This window comes from Vicia villosa, unplaced genomic scaffold, assembly GCF_029867415.1.
Source record: "Vicia villosa cultivar HV-30 ecotype Madison, WI unplaced genomic scaffold, Vvil1.0 ctg.001961F_1_1, whole genome shotgun sequence".
NCBI lineage: Eukaryota > Viridiplantae > Streptophyta > Magnoliopsida > Fabales > Fabaceae > Vicia > Vicia villosa.
The window spans coordinates 311,444-332,109 of record NW_026705791.1 but is presented as its reverse complement, the minus strand read 5'-3'; the positions used below and the strand labels follow the sequence as shown (position 1 = coordinate 332,109).

The window sequence follows — 20,666 nt, the reverse complement described above, 5'->3', positions numbered from 1 at the left end:
TCAACAATTACTATTTGAGAGATAATTTTTATTTTTAAATGTTAATATTTCATTTTTATTATCTCCATCTTATAGTATTTTTTTATATGATTATTTAATATAATTGAATTTATATGATTATTTTTCATTTATAATTAAACCATAGTGATCTATATCATTTTCTTTTAATTGTTGTTGGACCGTCAATTATTAAATTACCTGACCCAATTTTGTTATTGTGTTCTTAACCTATCTTAAACATTTTTTTGTGGATCATTGTTTTCTATATAATTATTGTTAAATTTACAATTAAGTAAATTATTTCATATTTTTGATTTATATTTAAAATTTTACATTTGCATTTGTTAAAATTTTATTTTTTTTCTCCAACTCACATGTCATTTTTTATATGGTTCTTTATTACACACAAAATTAACACGTGAATAAGATAATAATGTTTAATCTTAAGGGCCACTTTCAATACAATGCCTATTTTATTTTAAACAATAATGACTTTTATTTAAAAACTAAAGTATTTATTTTCAAATTTCAAAACGATTCCTATGGATATTAGGTTTTCAAAGAATTGGGAGTATAACAGAGCAATCAATAAAACTCTAACTCTATTCAAGTAAAACAATTACTTTTAATTATGCATATTGCTTATAATTCCTTTTATTTATATTATTCATATCATTACAAAAATACTACACCAGAAGAAAAAATCACCCGTGCGGAAGCACGGGTCTCTGACTAGTTTGTTTAAAAATAAGAAGAAACTTTGTTTTTTAAAGTAATAAAGTTGTTAGAAAAAGTGTGAGAAATCTATTTTAATTTATAAAAAGATATTAAATCTATTTTATTTTATAAATAGATATACAAACAATATTTTCATTTATTCACTTTTTTCTAATAACGGATGTAATTCTTCATTTTTTTAAAGAAAAAGCTTGATGGTAAATATTTCTTAAAAAACTACTATTCTTAATTTAAAAAATATTTTCTTCTTATATTTAATCAAATTTCTCCTTTTTTTTTATTAAAATTAAACATAAAGATTAGAAAAAGAAATTAAATAATGAATAATGAGTATCTAATAATGTAAATTAAAAGTTATTTGGTATAGTAGTGAATGGTGCTCGACTTGGTAAGAAGTGACTATGGTTTGATTTCCGTAAATGCGATTGGACAGAGATTGAAATCACTTGATGTCCGAACTCATCTCTAATACTTAAAAAAATTAAAAACTTAAAAACTTAAAAAAAATATTATAGTTGTGAATAAAAAAAAATTGAAATTTGTGTTAAAATGTTTAAAATAAAAACCTATACATTTCATTATTTAATTTTTATATCTTCATTTTTTGGGTTTACTCATTACTAATTACTTTATTATTTTTTCTTTTTTGTTATATAATTTTTTAATTAATTTTCTTACTATATCTAAAATTATATCCATTTTATAGTGTACTAAGTGAATAGAATATAATTTTAAAACAAAAATAGTGAAATTAGTTTAATATTGAAGTACACTTTTTTTTATTAAAATATCATATTTGTTGTTAATAAATACTATAAAATCCAATTTTTTTAATAAATTAATAAAAATCATGTGATTTTTATTTATATTAATTAAAAATATGTGATTTTTAATATTTCTTAATAAAAATGTTATTTATAATAAAATAATATTTACTATCAATTTTAAGAAACATTTATTATTTTTTATTTATATTATATGATATTCTGTTCCGTTATTCTTATTAATATTTTTTTAAAATATGCAGTTTTAATATTTATTGATAGTAAACAAATGTGATTTTTAATATTACAAATGCACACTCTCTATTTTAAACAATTTCGCATTTTTTTTGTTATTTAAATAAAATTGTATTCTATCACTTAATACTACAAAGTTGAAAAGATTTTAAATAGAGTTAAGAGTAATATTAAAAAACTATACAAAAATTCAAATAATTAGTAATGAGTAAACCGGGAAACAAATATATAGATTGAACACTGAAATTAATAAGCTTTCTATCATTTTTATATATTTTCAAACAAAATTTATTTTTTGTATTTATTTTTCAAAACTACATTAATTTTTTTTTTAATAAATGTTAGATATTCAAAATAAAAAATTGATGCACAATAAGAAAAAACTTTATTTTGTAAAAATCATGGTTTTTTAAAGAAATATTTAAGATCATCCTTTTTTTAAATAAATGAAAAAGTAATTAAGTTAGAAAAGGGTGAGAAATCTATATTATTTTATGAAAAGATATTATATTTTAATATAATAAAATAGAGATTATTTACTAAAAGTAGGGGAGGCTTTTGTTAGCAAAAACATCCGAGGCAATAAGTTGCATTTATAACCATTAAATTAAAATAAGATCAAAGATTTAAAATGAGTGTAACTATTAATATTGTATTAAAATGTTTGCGTGTGTGGCTTAATGGTGAAGATTTGATTAAATTCTGCTAAATACAAATTTCTTATTAAAAATAAAACAGAAATTCTAATTTTATTTAAAACTTATTGGCTTTTTTGACCGAAATTAAGAGCTTTTAATGCTATTGTATTATGGCCTAACTAGAGTAGACACTATAAATACAAGAGTGAGAGTGATTTACTCATTGCAATACCAACCAAAATCACAATGTCTAAACTTTTTTGTGCAACTCTTCTAATATTTGTTACAGTTTTTCTAATTCAAAATGCATCAGTGAGTAATCATGTCTCCTCTCTTTTAACTTATTTACACTTTTCTGTATCTATATGTTAAATTGAAATTTTAGTTTTATACTAATATATTTTCTACTATAAATCTTCTTATATAGGCCGGTGGAGAAGGATCACTTTATGCTGAACGTACGTACTATTTCCTTTAAAAAAAATTATTGTAATTATAGGAAAGGGTGTGAAATGAAAATTAATTTTATTTACAATTATTAATCATAATTTAAATTTAAATTTTATTCAGAATGCAAAGGTGCGTGTGACTATCGTTGTTCAGAGACTGAATATAAGGAAGGATGTCTAACATACTGCAACATGTGTTGTAGAAAATGTTTGTGTGTGCCATCGGGAACAAGTGGCCATAAGGAAGAATGTCCATGTTATAGAGGAGGACCCAATTGCCCTTAATTTATTTATTTTCATGTTAAAACTATTAGTGATGCATAGATCCTAGTCAATGCATTTATGTTTTACTTGTTTATTAATAAAAGGATTATTTCAATTGGTATGTTGAAGTTAATTCATAAGCTTTTTACATTTTCTTATCGAATCAAAAAGCTCATCCCATATGAAAACATGGCAATGGCGTTCTTCTAATTTACCCCAAAGATATTTATTGATAAAGATAATTCTGGTTAGATAATTTAGTAGAATGTTGGCTAATTTCCTGTCCATAAAAAATACATGACAATTATTTTTATTAATAGTGAGATAATACTATGATCATTTCAAGTAGTTTACTGTCTCAAGATAGTCTGGATTAGATCCAGTTTGATATTTGAAGAATCAAATCCATAACGATTACACACAATTTATATGGTATTTTGCATGCATAGATCCGCAAAATACCATATTTATACCAACAATGAAAATGAGGCAATAAAATCCAAATGAGATATTTTATAAAAATGACAATCCTAATCAACTTAATAGCAGAAAAAACCCAAATGAAAGTCTTATTCTTACCATCATCATTAAAGTTAAAAAACAATATGAAAATTCAAAGTATAAAATTAGTTGATTGCGTGAATAAGAAACTTTCCAAAAATCACATATTCTAGAAGTTGATCCTAACCATAAATAATCCAATATGTAATGGCAAAATCATTTTATATCAGAGCCGTCTTTGAGGACGTGCAAGACGGGCTACATTAAATAAGATTTCTATTTATTCATAATTAAACTATGACTAACTAACACAGGGCCTCGAAAAATTTGACACGGACCTTTATCCTATAGGGTTGTCAAACTATGTACACTAGCGAGCCTTATTCTTGTTGGATACAAATATAATGTTAAGTAGATAAAAACAAAGTATTAATTCAGCTTCATAACTATAAAATATTGCAACACAAATCGAGGAAATTTTTCTTCCATGTTGAATTTGGGTAAAAAATTATTTTCTACTTTCAAGAATCTTCAGACTAGAAAAAGCATGAATCCATATATAGCTTACTTACATTCTACAAAACCTTCAAGAATCACAGGCTAGATTCAACAGTGAGTATTCCAAGCACAACGATGCAAAAGATGGCTTATATCTAAATAATAGAGAAATGTTTTTCTCCATGTATATACAATGAACAATAACAGAATTAGAATTGGATGTTCTTCATTGTATAGTCACATTGGATAACAGAAATACATATAATAGCGTTTTATAAAAAGCGCTATTGAACTGCACAATTACTTTTGGATATTTTTTCCAGTTTTCTATATTAGCATTTTATATGGGTCACCTTATAATAGCGTTTGATATAAAAGCGCTATCATAGTCTTTATGTTAAATTTTTGATAATGCTTCAGTTATAAGTGTTATTAAATTGATGCTATTATAGGTCAAAATTGTAGTTGTGGTGTTTCGGCAATTATGAGAATTGGATCGAACTCTATTATGTCGAAGGATAGCCTCTGGTTCGACAGGGAATATTATAGAGAATAATGTCATGGAATATTATGGAGAATAATGTCATATTTTTGAACACCAATTTCATTTACCAAACACAATATCATGTTTTTGAACGTGAAAATTCCAGAATTATGAGAAGGAAACCAATAGCAAGAATTATACCATAATCACTAATCTTCTTTAGCTTCTTCTTCCGAACCACCATTGGTTGTTCAATATTAGGAGGATCTCTGGCTTGGTCATCAGCCTTCCTTTCAATGACTATTGAAGAGTAATTCAATATTCAGAAGATGAGCATCAGAAGTTCTGATGCGGGTTGATCTTCTGATGGTTACTCAGAAGTAGTGTTGACCAGAAGTTGTAGCTTCTGGGTCCTGGTAGTTTAGCTATTAGTTAGTAAGGGTACTTTAGTATTTCTTAGTATTGTACTGTTTGTACCTTAAACTTGTTCACTAAGTTTAGTCTGTTAGGGCCTACGTGGCAAGATTTTCTTTTGCATAAATAGCCTTGTAGTAGCTATCATTTATCAACAACAACTTTATTCTCTCTCATTAATCTCTGCGCCGTTATTCTCTTTGTCATCATCTTTATTCATTGTGCACCAACAATTAGTATCTAGAGCTCCGGTTCCAAACACAGGGAAACACGAGTGAACGTGAGTTTGTGTGACTGTGTGATTAATTTTGTTTCAGGGAAACAAAGTTGTGTTGAATCACATTTTTCTTGGTTGTTTGTGGGTTGGAAAACACTGTGTGAGTGTGAGTGAAATCTATTTTTTCTGCACAAGTTTAAAGATGAGTGGAAGCAACTTAAATACCAAACTTTGTTCTTGATGGCAAAAACTGGAAGAGATGGATGATTCAAATGCGTGTACTATTTGGTGCTCAAGATGTTCTAGATCTTGTCACTAGAGGATATGTTCCGGTTGCAGCGGATGCAAGGGAAGAACAAAGAGAAGCGCAGAGAGAAACGAACAATAGAGATCAAAAGGAGTTGTTCTCCATCCATCAGTGTGTGGATGTGAATGTGTTTGAGAAGATTTCTGATGCTATGACGTCTACGGAGGCGTGGGATATACTGGTCAGGTGTTACGATGGTGACGTATCAGTGAAGAAGGTGAAGCTTCAATCCCTGAGAAAGCAATATGAAAATCTCAACATGAAAAACAATGAGAAAGTTTCTGAGTATATCTCTAGAGTGATTGTGATCACTAATGAGATGAAGGCTTGTGGAGAAACTCTTTCTGAACAAGTAATCATAGAAAAGGTATTGAGGTCACTTACTCCTCAATTTGATTATATTGTTGTATCTATTAAACATTCTAAAGATCTGGAAATCATGAGAATAGAAGAGTTACAAAGCAGTTTAGAAGCACAAGAGTTGCGTCTAATTGAGAGAACTTCTGAGAGAGAAGTTGAGCAAGCTATGAAGGCTTCTTTTGTCAAGAAGGACCTGAAGATAGACGTGGTGATAGATTCTAGAAGGAAACCTCAACTTCTGATGAGAAGAGATATCAGAAGGGAAAGGATAAGAAGAAAGTTCAATGTTACTGTTGCAAACAGTTTGGCCATTTTTCTAAAGACTGTTTGGCAAACAAAGAAAGGAAATCAGAAGAAGCAAACACAGCCAGAGGTGACTCAGATGATGAACCTGTGCTATTAATGGCTTCAGAGTCTGACGGAAGATGTTTGTCAGAGTGGTCGTATATGGACACTGGGTGTTCAAATCACTTGATTAGAAACAAACAATGGATGATAGATTTTGACTCTGAAAGGAGGACAAAGATTAGATGTGCTGATGATAAGTACCTTTATGCAGAAGGTATGGGAAATGTCAAAGTCAAAGTGAAGAATAGAAAGACTGTTCTGATCAAAGATGTTTGGTATGTTCCTGGAATCAAAAGCAATCTGATGAGTGTGGGTCAGCTCATTGAAAAAGGTTTCTCAGTTGTTATGAAGAACAACCTCTTGAAGTTGTATGATTCCAATCAGAATTTGATTATGCAATCTGAATAGGGAAGCAACAAAACATTCAAGGTGAATGTAGGAACAGCTGAAACAGAATGTCTGAGTGCTGAAGGCTCAAAAGGTGATAGTAAGTTGTGGCACAAGAGGTTGGGGCACTTGAACTATAGAAGCCTGGGGCATCTAAGTTCTAAGAAGCTTGTACATGGCATTCCAAAGATTGTGAAGCCTGAGAAGTCATGTGAAGTATGCATGAAAGGCAAACAACCCAGATTTCCATTTGTATCAGAAGTTGCTCCAAGAGCAAAGCATGCTCTGGGAGTAGTGCATTCTGATGTGTGTGGACCATTTCCAGAACCTTCACTTGGAGGAAATGTGTATTTTGTGTCTTTTGTGGATGAGTTCACAAGAATGACGTGGATAACACTTATCAAGTTTAAGACTGAGGTGTTCACAGAATTCCAGAAGTTCAAGATAAATGTTGAGAAGCAGAGTGGTCAGAAGATAAAGATTCTCAGAACGGATGGTGTGGACGCTCATGATTTATAATAACTTTTTTAGTAAGTTTCCAGAATTTAATAAGTTCGTTTGGATGGGTTTTGAGGGCTAATTGTATGGAACCTGATTATGTAACTACTTGTGTTTTTATACTTGTTGTAATGACATATTATTGTGATAATTGATAACATGACAATTGTAAAGTATGTGTTGTGCTGATGGAGATGTTTGGGATGTTTGTATATTTGAGACGATTATGTGACTTGATGAATAAATGAATGATGATGCCATTTTGACAAGTCGTGGTCATTGATTAATGTGAAGTTGTGCATCATACATTCATAGCATATTTATAGGACAGTAGTCCAGTGATGTTTGCAGAATGGTTGGTCTAGTGATGGTCTCAATCCCATTGTGCAGATTGAGTGTGATATTGTGAAGTGCTCCGGTTCCAGGCAGTTGTCGATCCTATGGTGGGGATCTTTGGAGAACGATGACTAAGTCATGAGTGAAGTATTGGTACCACATGCATGAGTATAATGGTGTTGCATCACATTGTTTGTGACATTGCATGAACGAACGAGTTTGATTAATTGTGATGTGAATGATTTAAGTGATGATTATGATTGAATTATGTGATGGTATAGTGAATAGATGATGATGTGCAGGTGTGAGTAAGTATGTGAAGCATAAGGATACGTTGTATCGGTATATGTGCGATTGTTGATTATTTGTGTACCACTACTATATTTATTCCTTATGTCTTATATAATAATTATAAACTACTCACCCTTTCTATTTGAATATTCCCTTCACGTGGGTAACGTGCAGGTAATCAGGAGTAGTCTATTGAAGTTAGAGGATAGCTTTGTGGAGTCCTTTATATCGTTTGTTTAGAATAAAGTGAGTCTTGCTTTGACACGTAACATCGGGGTCGGGATCGTGTGTTTTGGAACTATTATGTTCATTTTGAATTGTTTTAACATGATGAAGTACTTTTATAGTATTATGAAGTTTGATTTATGAAGCATGAACGGAGGAGTCATGAATGATGTTTTATAAAGTTTTTATTGATGTTTTTAAACTATGAATTCCGTTGCGAGTAAAGTGATGACATTATTGTTATGTTAAAGAAATATTTGATTTATATGATTTTGAGAATCCGCGTTACAAAGCAGGACTTGTTAACGTGAAACTTTTTTGAAGATGTGACACCCTTGTTGGTGATTTTATTTTAAATTTAATTCGTATTATATTGCAATATTCCTTGTGGGTTAGAAGAGTGTTACACAGGGCTACCTTGATCTCTTTATCAATTATAGGAGCAATGAGAGAGTCCAACTGGTCCTGATTAATCTGAGGTCCACTCCTCACGACAACACTGATTATGCCCTCAAGTATATCCCCCTTTTGGCCCATCATATTTATATAGAACCTAAGCACTTCCATCTCAATGTCTTCTTACTTTTGAGCCACACTACCATCATGCCTAGTAATGGTTGTCGTGTTCTTCTACCTATTTTTGGTTTTGATATAGGCATGGAAATATACATTATTTCCATCCCCTAGCCTTAACAAATCAATTTTTTCCTTTTGGATAACCTCAATATCATCTAGCTCATTCCACTTTAGCACCTCAGTAGTCCACTTCTTCGTCTGTTCAATGTGTTATGTGTTCATTCTATCATTGCTTAGCTCCATCTGATCCTTATGGAGCTAATGCCTAGTCTCCTCAATATTCATTCTCATTCCCTGTAGTGGTTTGCTTAACATTATGATCACAGGGGTTAGCCTCCTCATCTTGTTCCACAACACCACCGTGGGTTTACCTTGAATTGGTTTGTACCAACTCTCAGCTCCATCATGAAGGAAACCTTCCATCTTTGTAAGGTAATTATTAAACTTGAAGTTGTACCTGCGCAGGGGCTTTTGGTCTTGCACCTTAAGACACAAAAGTGCATGGTCAGATACACTTGGAGCCATCATAGTGAAAGTGGATTTGTCATGCTTATGCATCCACTCAAGATTCCCTAGAATTCTATCTATTCTAAGGTAGATAACACCTTCAATTTGCTTGTTGGACCAAGTATAGTAATCTCCCTCACTATCCATCTCATCTAATCCATAATTCTCCATCATTTTCTTCATACCCCCATACTCAGCCTCAATCGCCATTCTACCTCCTATTCTATCATTAGTATTCAACACATTATTGAAATCCACAACAATGCACCAGGGGACAAGTTAATGCTGATGGATCTTCTCTAGGTCTCTCCAAAAGATTCTCCTATGTTCCAGTTAGTTCATTGCATAAACAGTTGTGATCCAGTGCATAAACTTCCCCTACATATAAAACACACAACAGTGCAGAAGCTGACTAGTACTCCATTTATGTTTAATCTCCACACAATTATCATCGCACATCATCCATATGCAACCATTATGGTGCTTATCATAATTGTCAATTACTGAACCCTTAAACTTCAGTTTTTTCCTAACATCCTGAGCATTATTATACTTGCCCCTAGTTTCCAGCAAAATGACTATATCAGGTTTAAGATTATAGAGATGGGAGCTAATCTCCTTAATCTTATCTAGCTTATTTAGCCCCCTTATGTTCCAAGATATCATCATGTAATACCTTTGATCACTAATGGCTTATTCAATAGCCTTAGTGCATCAAAAACATTATCACAACTCACAGGTTGGGGTGTTTCGTCAACATCATGCCCTTTGCCCTTTATGTGTTTCTCCACTATGGTCGAGGTAGTTAGCTTCCACTTTCTCCTTAGGATTATCCTCTATCTTTTCCTCCTGGTTCACCTTCTTTTGTGTTATCTTTGGCTTCCATTTTTTTTGAAATCTTCTGTTGTGGATTCTCATAACAATTGTGTCCTAACCTTTGGAATCTTTGACAGAACTTAGGATTCCACTCGTATTCCACCAGCTGACTCATCTTGTTTCCTTCATTATCCTTTTTGGTTATCTCATTAGCTAAGGGTTTGGTAACATCCATTTCCACAAGGATTCTAGCATATGTCACCATAAGCTTCTGCGCGGTGCATTCATCTGTGACAACAAGATTACCCAAAGCACTACCAATCTTCTCTAAACTCTTCTGCCCCCATATGTATAGAGGGAATTGTGGGAGTTTAACCCATATGGGTATTGTACGCAACATATCCTTATTCAAACTAAAGTCAGGCTTCCAATCTCTCAATAGCATAGACATGTTATGAATAGTGTATGGACCTTTCATTAACACTGTGTCCTTGTCTTGAAATGAGTGGAATTGAAGAATAAAATACACTTCTTCATTGTAAAACATCTCTAACAATTCGATGAAATTCCAATTCTTCATCATGAACAATTTCACAGCGTTCATGCTCAAATCACCTCCAATTTCACAGCGATGATTCCTAGTATTTCAGTTTAGAGATTATATCTTCTCCAATTTCAACCTCAATCGCACCATCAGAATGCAAAGAAATTGCTCATAGCTAGTTTCAAAACTCCTTAGCAAAGAAATTGTTATTTAAATAATTATTATTATTTATTATAAAATTTTGAAAATGTGACAAATAATTCCTTATTAATTATATTTTAAAAAATGGTTAGTTAATAAGTGGGATAATTAATTATTAAAGAAGAGATTAAAATATGGCTAGTTAAAGAAATAATAATAAATTGTTGGTGGGATCAATGATAATAAATAATTGAATTAATATAAATATATGAAATTAGAACATTATTATCAATTTTGGCATTAAAAATTAGTAAGTGATTTAACAATTTATATATATATATAAAATTTATAAAAAATCTCTAAAATATAATTTATTTTTTCTAGTGTTTAACCATTATAACACTCCAAAAAACGTGAGAGAGAAAATTACTAATAGTATTAAACATCAAGAACATTTTTTGAAGATAATATTATACAGAATGCCAAAATTATCACCATTAAACAAAATTCAAATGAATAATTCCCATTAATTTTCTTAATATTTAATTTGGAATTAATGGTTATACATTGTGAGTGTAAAAAGTTTTATACTGTCATTTCATCACAACCATTCATAATTATTATTTTATATATAATTAAAATAAAAGTCAAACATAACTTAAAATATGACGATTACAATTCACTGACGGTGTAAAACTGTGTATTCCCATTAAATTCATTTAATTTCATGAATCAAATCCAAAGAACCAAATCTTCCAATTTAAATTTCTCCTATTTTTTTAAAATTTAAATTAAATCTTATTATTGGTTCTTTTGATAACTCATGAATCAAATCCAAAGAACCAAATCTTCCAACTATTAAAATAATAAAAAAAATTGTATTTTTAAAAATAAAAGTAATATAAAATATTTCTGTTTTAAATAAAAAGTTTTTTTGCAATTTTTTTTAACAAGTTTAAGTGTTTTCTAAAAATAATAATAGTATTTTAAAAAAGGTATGAAGAATTCGAAAAATAAAATTAATAAAAAAATATAAAAATTTGAAAAATAAAATTTAAGTAAAATTTATATGGTAGATCTTTCCCGAAACAGGTTCATATTCCCTTTTAAATTTTATTATTATAAATGAGATGAAAAAACTTTTTTTATCCTATTGATATTCGTTAATATTTTATTTTAATCCTATTAATATAAATGTGATGAAAAATCTTTTTTTTTAAATGAAAACTAAAATAAACAAAATCTAGTTTTGTTGTACTTTGATTTTGACAATGACCTCAATATTGTGCTTTTTAGTAATTCAAGTGACCCAACAACACATTTAGAATAAGTTGAGATAGTATATTAGATTTTGAATCTAACTTACCCCATAAAACCAGTTTGTTAGGCACCATAATGCCCAAATTTACGAATTCAAGCTAATATTATAAAGTTTTTTTTTTGTTTTATTCTAAATAAATGGAATGATGAATCCTTCATTAGTTATAAAAAATATTAAACATAATGCATTTATACTTCATACGAGTTAAGTTAGTGGATTTATAATCTGCATATCAATAACAAAGCCAAACACTCATACTTCTAATTGTTCCTCATATAATTTCTTATATGTATTCCAAAAATTTGAGATGCAAGAAACTTACCGAAAGTCGGTCATTACAAGATAACTTTATGGATAAATACAGGAAAGTATTGCCGGCTGATGAAGAAGTCACATAATTGCATTCGAGAGTGTTTTTGTTGAAACTGTTTGTATTACTACTCCTGCAATTGTGAAACATGTCAATGTATACTGCTACTATTGCACCAATTGAAGAAGTAACAAAACATGGTGCAAAGAAGTTTTCATCAGTGAAAATCGATCTACGAGTTGTTCTTTACTATGGAGTTCCATCAATTTCGTCTTCCTTTGCGTTTGATGGTGTTCAACGTCTTTTGGCTGTAGGAACACTCTATTGAACAAATTCTGATCTCTCCTGAGCAAACATTCTTTAATAATTTAGAGTTGAAAAATCAAGGTTCCTTTGCCCTTGTTTCAAGTGATAATGAAATACAGGTTTGGAATTTAAGAAACATGCAAATTTGTTCTGTTTTTGAGTAGGAATCCATCATAATTTCTTCAATAAAGACAAATCCTTTTCTTATTATCCTATTATGGCTTGCACATATGTTTAGTCTATAATGACTTTGTTGTTTGTGCTTTCTACCTTATGTTAATTAAGCTTTGGTTCTTCTGTTAAGTGGCTAAGTCTTGAATTGTGACTACTATGTCTTTCTACCTTATGTTAATTAAGCTTTGGTTCTTCTGTTAAGTGGCTAAGTCTTGAATTGTGACTACTATGTCTTTATGGCTTTGATCTTGGCCGATGTATTTCCGGCTTTCCTTGTATTTTCTTTCGATTTGATGTAATTACTCATTTCAAGTTGGAAGTTGCGGGGACTATTAGAAATATAGGTTATTACATGTTAGTTCTAATTAGATAGTAGTGTATATAATTGTAATCACCTAATGACTGATTTTGATTCAAAGTCTTAATCATATTATTGCACTCTCATCTTACATTGCTATAATATGCAGTCAATTTTAACAAAAATAGTGACAAAAATTCGAACCAAATATTACATGAAGATTTTTACTAATCAAAGAGACACATAAACCAACAATCAAATCACACCCCAACATTTAGTTTTCAATTTAGTATAAGTTTTGAAACTGTTGCTGATGACAGCGATAAGAATAAGTAACTTAGTCTTCAATTTATTATAATTTGTGAAACTGTTGATGACAGAGATAAAATACAGAGTTCATATTTGAACAATAAAACTCTACTACAGAAGAATGGGCTCCAGGTGAATATTTTTTGCATAAAGATCCAATACGAACTTACATTAATTACATCAATAACCTGTAATTTTTGTATATTACAAATGTCACTCCAACTAAATCAACTCACGACTGAATCAAGTACTGGAAAATTTAATCATAGGGATTCTTAAAATTCTTCAAGAGGTTAGGAATATCGTACGCAAGCATGTCATCAACTACTCGTATCATTTTTGTTTTCAATTTTTCAAACTTGTCAATATTATAACCACGCAAGCTCTCTCTGAAGTGCTCAACATTTGGAAAGTCACCAGGAGGTAAATGGAATTCCCTTTGTACCTGTTTTGAATTTTACAGGTCATATATACACACAATTTAATATATAAGTGAGATCAAAGAGACATGTAGGTGAGCATGGCAGATGTAGAATCACATTCATACCTTTCCAAATTCACCTTCCAAGTTATCAATTAGTTTTTGCTGAGCTTTACTTTTGCCCATCATTGCAGGCATCTCCTTTTTAAGATGACTAATAATGTAAGCATGTATCTTAACTGCTCGGGCTCGTTTTACAAACTCGTTGATCTTCAGTAGGCAATGAATTCAATACATAAGATAAAATTAACTGGTGAATATGGTTCAAGAAGTAAATATTTCTAAAAGATATAATCGCGAAAAGAAAGAAAAAAATCAAATCAAAAGGCTGATTTGATTGTAATTTAATCTTATCAATCTATTTAGAATTTATTCGTTAATTATTATTAGTGCAAAATAAAATAAAATCACTCTTCAATAAACAAAAATGAAATCAATAAACTCACTCTTCGATCACAAGCCGCCTTGGGTATATCTTTCAGATCTGAAAGAAGGTCTTCCTGCTCTTTTTCAAAGAGTTCCTTTCCGATTGGACCAGTGACAGCATCATTTACAGGCTTGTCGTTAAAAGAGCTGCAAAATAAAGGTGAGATAAAATACATCTGCCACAATTCCATACAAAAATAACATTGATGCAACTTCTTGATACCAAATAAAGAGAAGCTTAAAATAACTAGTGATTATAGAAACACATTGGTCTCTTTTCAACTCTCCATGTCAAAGAGAAAATTTCAACACTGACTGAAGTATACATATACATATACATAGTAACATACCCAATATACACACGGATGACTTCAGGTGTGTTCAGCACCTTCCCGAGTGACCACATTAAGGCTCCGTAAATCCTCATCAGCTGCAACATAGGGACAAAATAGAGGTGAGGTGAACATTTCCTTATCCGGTAATAAAAGATTCATTTTATAAACCTACAGAAGTATAACAACACGCACTTACTTGCTGAGTATCAACTTGATCTGCCTTGTTCAAAACCACTCGAATTTTGTCATCATGTCCCCGTAAAGATGATATCACGCGATTGAACTCATCACTAATGTCAAGTTTGTGAGGATCAAACAAGAGGAGTATCAAATCACACTTGGCAGCAAACCAAGATGTTACGCCCGTAAAATCATATGCTCGTTGCGTCCGTTGCTTTTCTCCAGATAGAACTCCAGGACTGTCCACAAATGTAATGTGCTCTAGTAGCTTTGGACAATCAAAAACTAGTTATTCCAAATGCATACAAGAAAAATTTATAAACCTGTTCAATGGAGCGAGAGCAACTTACAGGATGAGGCATTTGTGAACACTCAAATTTTGACAAAAAAGCTGTGCCAAAAGTTGTGAGTCCACTAAATGGCATGTCTGCTTGGACAGCAACAGTATTTCCAGGAATGCTTCTCTCATCAGGTCCAGACTGTACACCAACATCATTTGCTAGTTAAAACTAATGTAATAACTCATTTTCCAAAATGATATGAAGATATATTGAAATGAATACAATAATTCAAATTGTTAAAAATATGTACTGCTGCAAAAATAATTTGAAATTTTTTCTTTATGTATTATAGAGTTTTGGGAGAGAATCTGGTTTTCTGGCACATACCATGACGACAACAAACCTATCAGTAGTAGGCTCGGGTCCAATATGTGCACCTATTGACAGTTATGGGAAAACAGGACAAGCTTCAGTACTTATGTCTACAAGACAGATATGAGAAGTGCCACACTTAGTTACTAACATGGATATAGAGAAAGAAGAATTACTTGCCTGGATAACTACATTTAAGCAGATGTTTGATAAATGTTGTTTTACCAGTTGAGTATTGACCCAAAAGCATAACCATAGGTTTGGCATCAAAATCACTATTTGTCTACAGTGAGTGAAGAATTGCAATTAATGAAGATGTCAACAGTGTATTTGAAACATAGAAACGATATAAATACAACCAAGTAAAGAAATATGACACTAAATCTTGGATGATCAGTCATTTCTAAGGATAGTAACTTACTGACCAATAACGGGGAGACAAAATCATTGAAGCGATAAGTAACTTCTAAAGGCTTCAACTTCTGGATGTAGAGTCTCTTCAAGCCATCAATTATTGATGTCACAGAGGAAAGTGGAACCTGTGGAAATATGCACCAAAATCCAAGTAAAATACCTAAAAGAACATATATTTGATAATTTCTAATATTTGGCAACAGCAAAGAAGTGGCAACAACACAGATTAAAGGACCTTTATACTACAGGACGGCCTTTATCAGAAACTAAACTAGATGGATACAAGACAAAATGAAAATTTGGTAAGCCTTGAAACTAACAACTCAAAACTGACACATTAATATTCATCTGTTGATATCAGGTAGATTATTACTAATTGTATCGGCTTGCATCACTCAAGAAAGTTACTTAAAAGGCAACAAATATTGTTAGTTTTAGGCTCCTATTAATGACATCATATTGAGACAGTAAATAACCAAACCAAAACAAAGGATACTTTTTTCCCCTCAAGATGATGATGGCACAAAATGAAAGCTAGAGCGTAATAAAGCTGGTAAAGAATGAAAATCAAGTATGCTACTGTTATTAATTAAAAACTGGACACGAATACTCAGTATGTTCTCTCTAGCAGCAGAGAAGGATAATGCGCACACACAAAAAATCAATGTCATGTTAGCAGAACGCTTGCCTTTTTTGTGGATTTTGAAGAAAACCAACTACTTGATAGTGATGGCTGTAATTGAGAACTACCTGCATTATCACTAATTACTGAATGGAGAATTTGAAGAGAAAAGAACAAACATGAAAACCATACTCAATGAGTGCCCAAATTTAGTAAAATGGGAAATATATTACCATTTGCATCCTCGTTTTTTTGTTTATGCTTTTTCTTCTGAATATACAAAGCCAAGCAGTAAGTACTTCACTAAATAAACATGAAAAAGATAATGCCATAAACAAATAAATACTTACAGCCAGTAATACATCCAAACCCTCCATTATGGGAGGTTTCAGATTTTTCAAATCAACTGCAATAAATGATAAGCTCTATTAGATTAAAAAGTTATAAGATAGAAATTCACAATAAACATGTGCAGACAGCACCTACTATGTGCATTTTAATATTTGACCAATACAATTACAAACAGTTATTCAAATAAAACAGTAGAAGAAAAATCTAAACTCACACAACTTACCATCACTACTCAGCAAATCATGTGTTATTGGATGTCCAGATTGTCCCAAAGAAACTAGCTACATTTCAAATGAGTAAGGTTCAGGGTATCTATATGCATTAAAATTCCACAAAATATAACATACTTTTACCTGCATAGCAATGATAAACTCTTGGAGTCCTAGATAACCTTGTCGCTTTGAATCTGCAATAGCCCACACCTAATTTTGGTAAGGAGCAAAGAAAGAAACAGTTTAGTTCACTAGGTATAAGGAAGGGCAGGGGAGGTTCTAATTGGAGGAACGCATCCGCATCCTTGACAGCATAGGTAGATAAATAGTTATAAAAACAGAAAATCAATAACATCCTGCTATATATATTCTTTGGAGTAAGCTCTTAATTGGTATGTTTGGATTAGCGTATGCATCTAAAAAATCACATTCCAATGTACAATAAACGCAACTTTCTTGAAGCTATATATTGATATTTCAACGCAATTTTTATGATCCATCGCCAATCCAAATGTTCACTTCCACCTTGTCTCTATAGGATGCTCTCAAATAGATTCATGAGAATATTAATATTTCAAAATGACAGCTGACTCTGGCAAAATTTTATTTATATTAATATTAGGGATTAAATTGATAATAAGTAGTTATAATATGAAGAATTAATTGATAGTAAATTGTTAAATTTAGGGATCAACTTGAAATTGTAATAGAACCCAAAACCTTTTTAAAATATTTTGCGAAATTAGGATATACACAGTCAGTGTAAAAGTCGACCAATCACATGTTTGTTTTCAAGTTAGATGTATGTTATGGCTAACTAATGAATTCCTATGAGACGACAGTGTAAAATTATTTTACACAGTGAGTGCATATTCATTAAACTCAAACATTATGAGTGTGAGGGAGTAATTTAAGAGTATTTTACACACGGATTAACTTACTAGTTTACTCATATTCATGAAAACAATATATATAGATAAAGTTGACCAAATTCTTAATTACTAAAAGTGACCAATCATATATTAGATAATTTATTTCTTAATAGAAGCAATAGAAGAAAAGTAAATAACAAACAGAAAACCTGTTTAAGATCTTGACGAGACAAATTGGACATGGCGAAAAACTTGGTGGCGTCATTCCCGGTAACGCGGCCATCAGCATCTGAAAATCAAAGTAAGCACGGTGGTGAATTTCATCGTTCCATGGTTAACGAAACGGAAAAATGGATAAAGAAAAAACCTGCATCAGCGTGATTGAACCAGAGTTGGTAAATGCTCTGATGCTCTTTGGAGCACGAACCGATTGGGATCGGATCCAACTCCATTGATAGCAGAATAACAATATTCTGTTGCGTTTCACAACAATAACAACAACATCAAGATTAAACAAGTTTAATCAGCTAAGTAGAGAGTTTAACGGAAAGAGAGTTTTAATATCTTTTTTTTTTTTGCACAGTTTTCTTGCACACGCATTCGCTTCGCTTTGCTTTGCTTTTTAATTTGGACAAGTTCCAAACTTAACGTTAATGGAACTTTGTGCCACCACTTTATTAATTTATCACCATATCTAATTGTATTAAATGAGTTTAACACTTTGTTTGAATAAAAGAAATAAAAGAAAAGAAAGCGAAAGATAAAATAGTGAAAGGATAGAAAAATTGAAAAAAAGTAAATAGAGAGTGAGGTGATATTTTAGTTGTTTGGTAGAAAGATATATATTTACCACAGAAATCCTATCCATTTTAAAAAAAAAAAATTAGAGGTGTCCATTACTATAATTTTAATGTAAATAAAAGATATATTTACACATTTCTAAAAGTTATGACACTAATTACACATTTATACATTAAAACTATAGTAATCATTTCTTTTGAGAAATGGATAGGATCTTTACTCATTTTCTTACACCTGCACCTGCACCTATTTTATTATTCCCTTATACAGTGAATAGTAAAATTTAATAATAATAATAATAATATTAATTTTTTAAATTTTTTTATTTAATTTTAAGATTGAGAGAATATGAAAATAAAATTATGTAATTAACCAACTTTTTATATTTTAATAACCAATTTCAAACTACTTAAAATCTGGACAGTTTATTAACAAACTTCATTAACCAATTTTTCACATTATATTAACCAACTTTGTTTTACTAAAAAAATATTTTTAACATCAGAATATTTATTAACCAACTTCATCATTTCATGAACCAATTTTTTTGACTTTATTAACCAAACTTTATTTTTCTATTAAAAGTCACTATTCATATACAATTCATAAACAATATTCATCGACGCTATTTATTGACACTGTTCACGAATACTACTCACCATTTAATATTATTTTATTTAAAAACATTGTTCACCGTATAAATACAGTGAAGAGTATATACGGTGTAAGTATTAGGTGTAGGAAATTGTGTAAGGATAGATTGCTGATAATAATAACACTTTCAGAAAGAGCCTTCCTATGTATACACTTGTTTTCTTACACAGTATTGCTATACCGTATATATTAACAAAGAAAGATTACATTGCACACAAATCAAAGCAAAGTAAAATATTAAAAAATGAAAATAGTATGTGATATGTATAAGAATATGGTGTGGGTGTTGCAAAATAGTGTAAGCATATCATATTTCTTTCAGAAATTATAGTTCATATCTTTTAATATTTTTTTACGGGTGACTTTTGACTTTTTGAAATTATAGTTCATATCATTTTATTTTTGACAATATTGTTTTTATAAGCATTTATAATAAGCCCAAGAAGGTGCAACACCATACAAAATTAAGGCAAAGGCCAAAAAAGAAAATAAAAAAGAAGGACAACCAATCTCAACCCAATTTTAATAGAGATCAAAGTCTCAACACAAAAATTTGTTTTTTTATAAATAATTTTTATAATAAACTTCAAAATCTAATTCATTATCTATAAGTGGTTGTTCCACGTATGAATTGCTCACCCAATATTTATGGTCTAATTTTTATAAAAAAAATCACAAACGGTGTATTTAAATTGTTCTCTTTTTTTCAATGAAAATATTTACCCCGGATTTGATTTATATAATAGAATTTAATGGGAATACACAGACGGTGTAAAGTAGTTTTACATCGCCAGTGAATTATAACCGTCAGATTTTTAAATTATGTTTAACTTTTATTTTAATTATATATAAAATAATAATTATGAATGGTTGGAATGAATTGATCGTGTAAAACTTTTTACACTAACAGCGTATAACCATTAATCCCTATATAATATATTTTAATTAATATAATTATTATATTTTCATTAAGATATAAAATATTTAATTAATTGATTACTGATAAAAAGAATTATGTCACGTATGAGTTATATCTTCAAACAACATTTTTGAAGTAATTTATTTCTAGAAATTAATGTATTTAGTTGATAAATGATGATTTCATAAACATTTATGTTATGTGTAGTTGTTAATAATAAAATGTAAAAAAAAACATGGTTTAAGTATTATAATGGATGTTGAATCATAGCTACACCTCAACCCTAGGATATCCAAACGGAATTGGTTTGAAGAATTGGTTTGATGGCCAGAGCAACAACAACATTCAGATTATCACATAAAGCATAGATGGTTAAGTCAAAGTAAAGTGTATCCACAACAGTTCTGTAGTAACTAGAGCAATACTTAAATACTCAGTTTTTATACCAACTAGAACTGGAAACTACAGTT

The 20,666-nt window shown here is 30.4% G+C and overlaps 2 protein-coding genes across 2 annotated transcripts; one reads left to right on the top strand and one right to left on the bottom strand.

Annotated features, from left to right (window-relative positions):
- The first annotated feature begins 2,623 nt into the window (after positions 1-2,623).
- LOC131637281 (gibberellin-regulated protein 12-like) lies at positions 2,624-3,241 on the top strand. Its single transcript, XM_058907863.1, has 3 exons — positions 2,624-2,707; positions 2,823-2,853; positions 2,966-3,241. The coding sequence occupies exons 1-3, from the start codon at positions 2,642-2,644 to the stop codon at positions 3,127-3,129; spliced, it is 261 nt and encodes an 86-aa protein (XP_058763846.1). The 5' UTR covers positions 2,624-2,641; the 3' UTR covers positions 3,130-3,241.
- A 10,100-nt stretch (positions 3,242-13,341) lies between these two features.
- Positions 13,342-18,459, bottom strand: LOC131637269 (EH domain-containing protein 1). The gene is made up of 16 exons (XM_058907850.1): positions 18,190-18,459; positions 18,032-18,111; positions 17,092-17,160; positions 16,962-17,019; positions 16,738-16,793; positions 16,621-16,657; positions 16,454-16,515; positions 15,777-15,890; positions 15,532-15,634; positions 15,367-15,416; positions 15,049-15,177; positions 14,715-14,966; positions 14,534-14,613; positions 14,204-14,330; positions 13,824-13,967; positions 13,342-13,721 (listed from the first exon to the last, which is right to left on the bottom strand). Exons 1-16 carry the CDS (start codon positions 18,272-18,274, stop codon positions 13,536-13,538), a joined length of 1,632 nt encoding a protein of 543 aa, XP_058763833.1. The 5' UTR covers positions 18,275-18,459; the 3' UTR covers positions 13,342-13,535.
- Between the last annotated feature and the right edge of the window lie 2,207 nt (positions 18,460-20,666).

Bases quoted from the DNA above. Each gene is read 5' to 3' on its own strand.
- LOC131637281 (XM_058907863.1), top strand. From the start codon at position 2,642: ATGTCTAAACTTTTTTGTGCAACTCTTCTAATATTTGTTACAGTTTTT. The intron at 2,708-2,822 runs GTGAGTAATCAT...CTTCTTATATAG, and splicing joins TTCTAATTCAAAATGCATCA to GCCGGTGGAGAAGGATCACT. The intron at 2,854-2,965 runs GTACGTACTATT...AATTTTATTCAG, and splicing joins AGGATCACTTTATGCTGAAC to AATGCAAAGGTGCGTGTGAC.
- LOC131637269 (XM_058907850.1), bottom strand. From the start codon at position 18,274: ATGGAGTTGGATCCGATCCCAATCGGTTCGTGCTCCAAAGAGCATCAG. The intron at 15,891-16,453 runs GCAAGCGTTCTG...ATATTTCCACAG, and splicing joins CTTCAAAATCCACAAAAAAG to GTTCCACTTTCCTCTGTGAC. The intron at 13,722-13,823 runs GTATGAATGTGA...AATTCAAAACAG, and splicing joins TGGAAGGTGAATTTGGAAAG to GTACAAAGGGAATTCCATTT.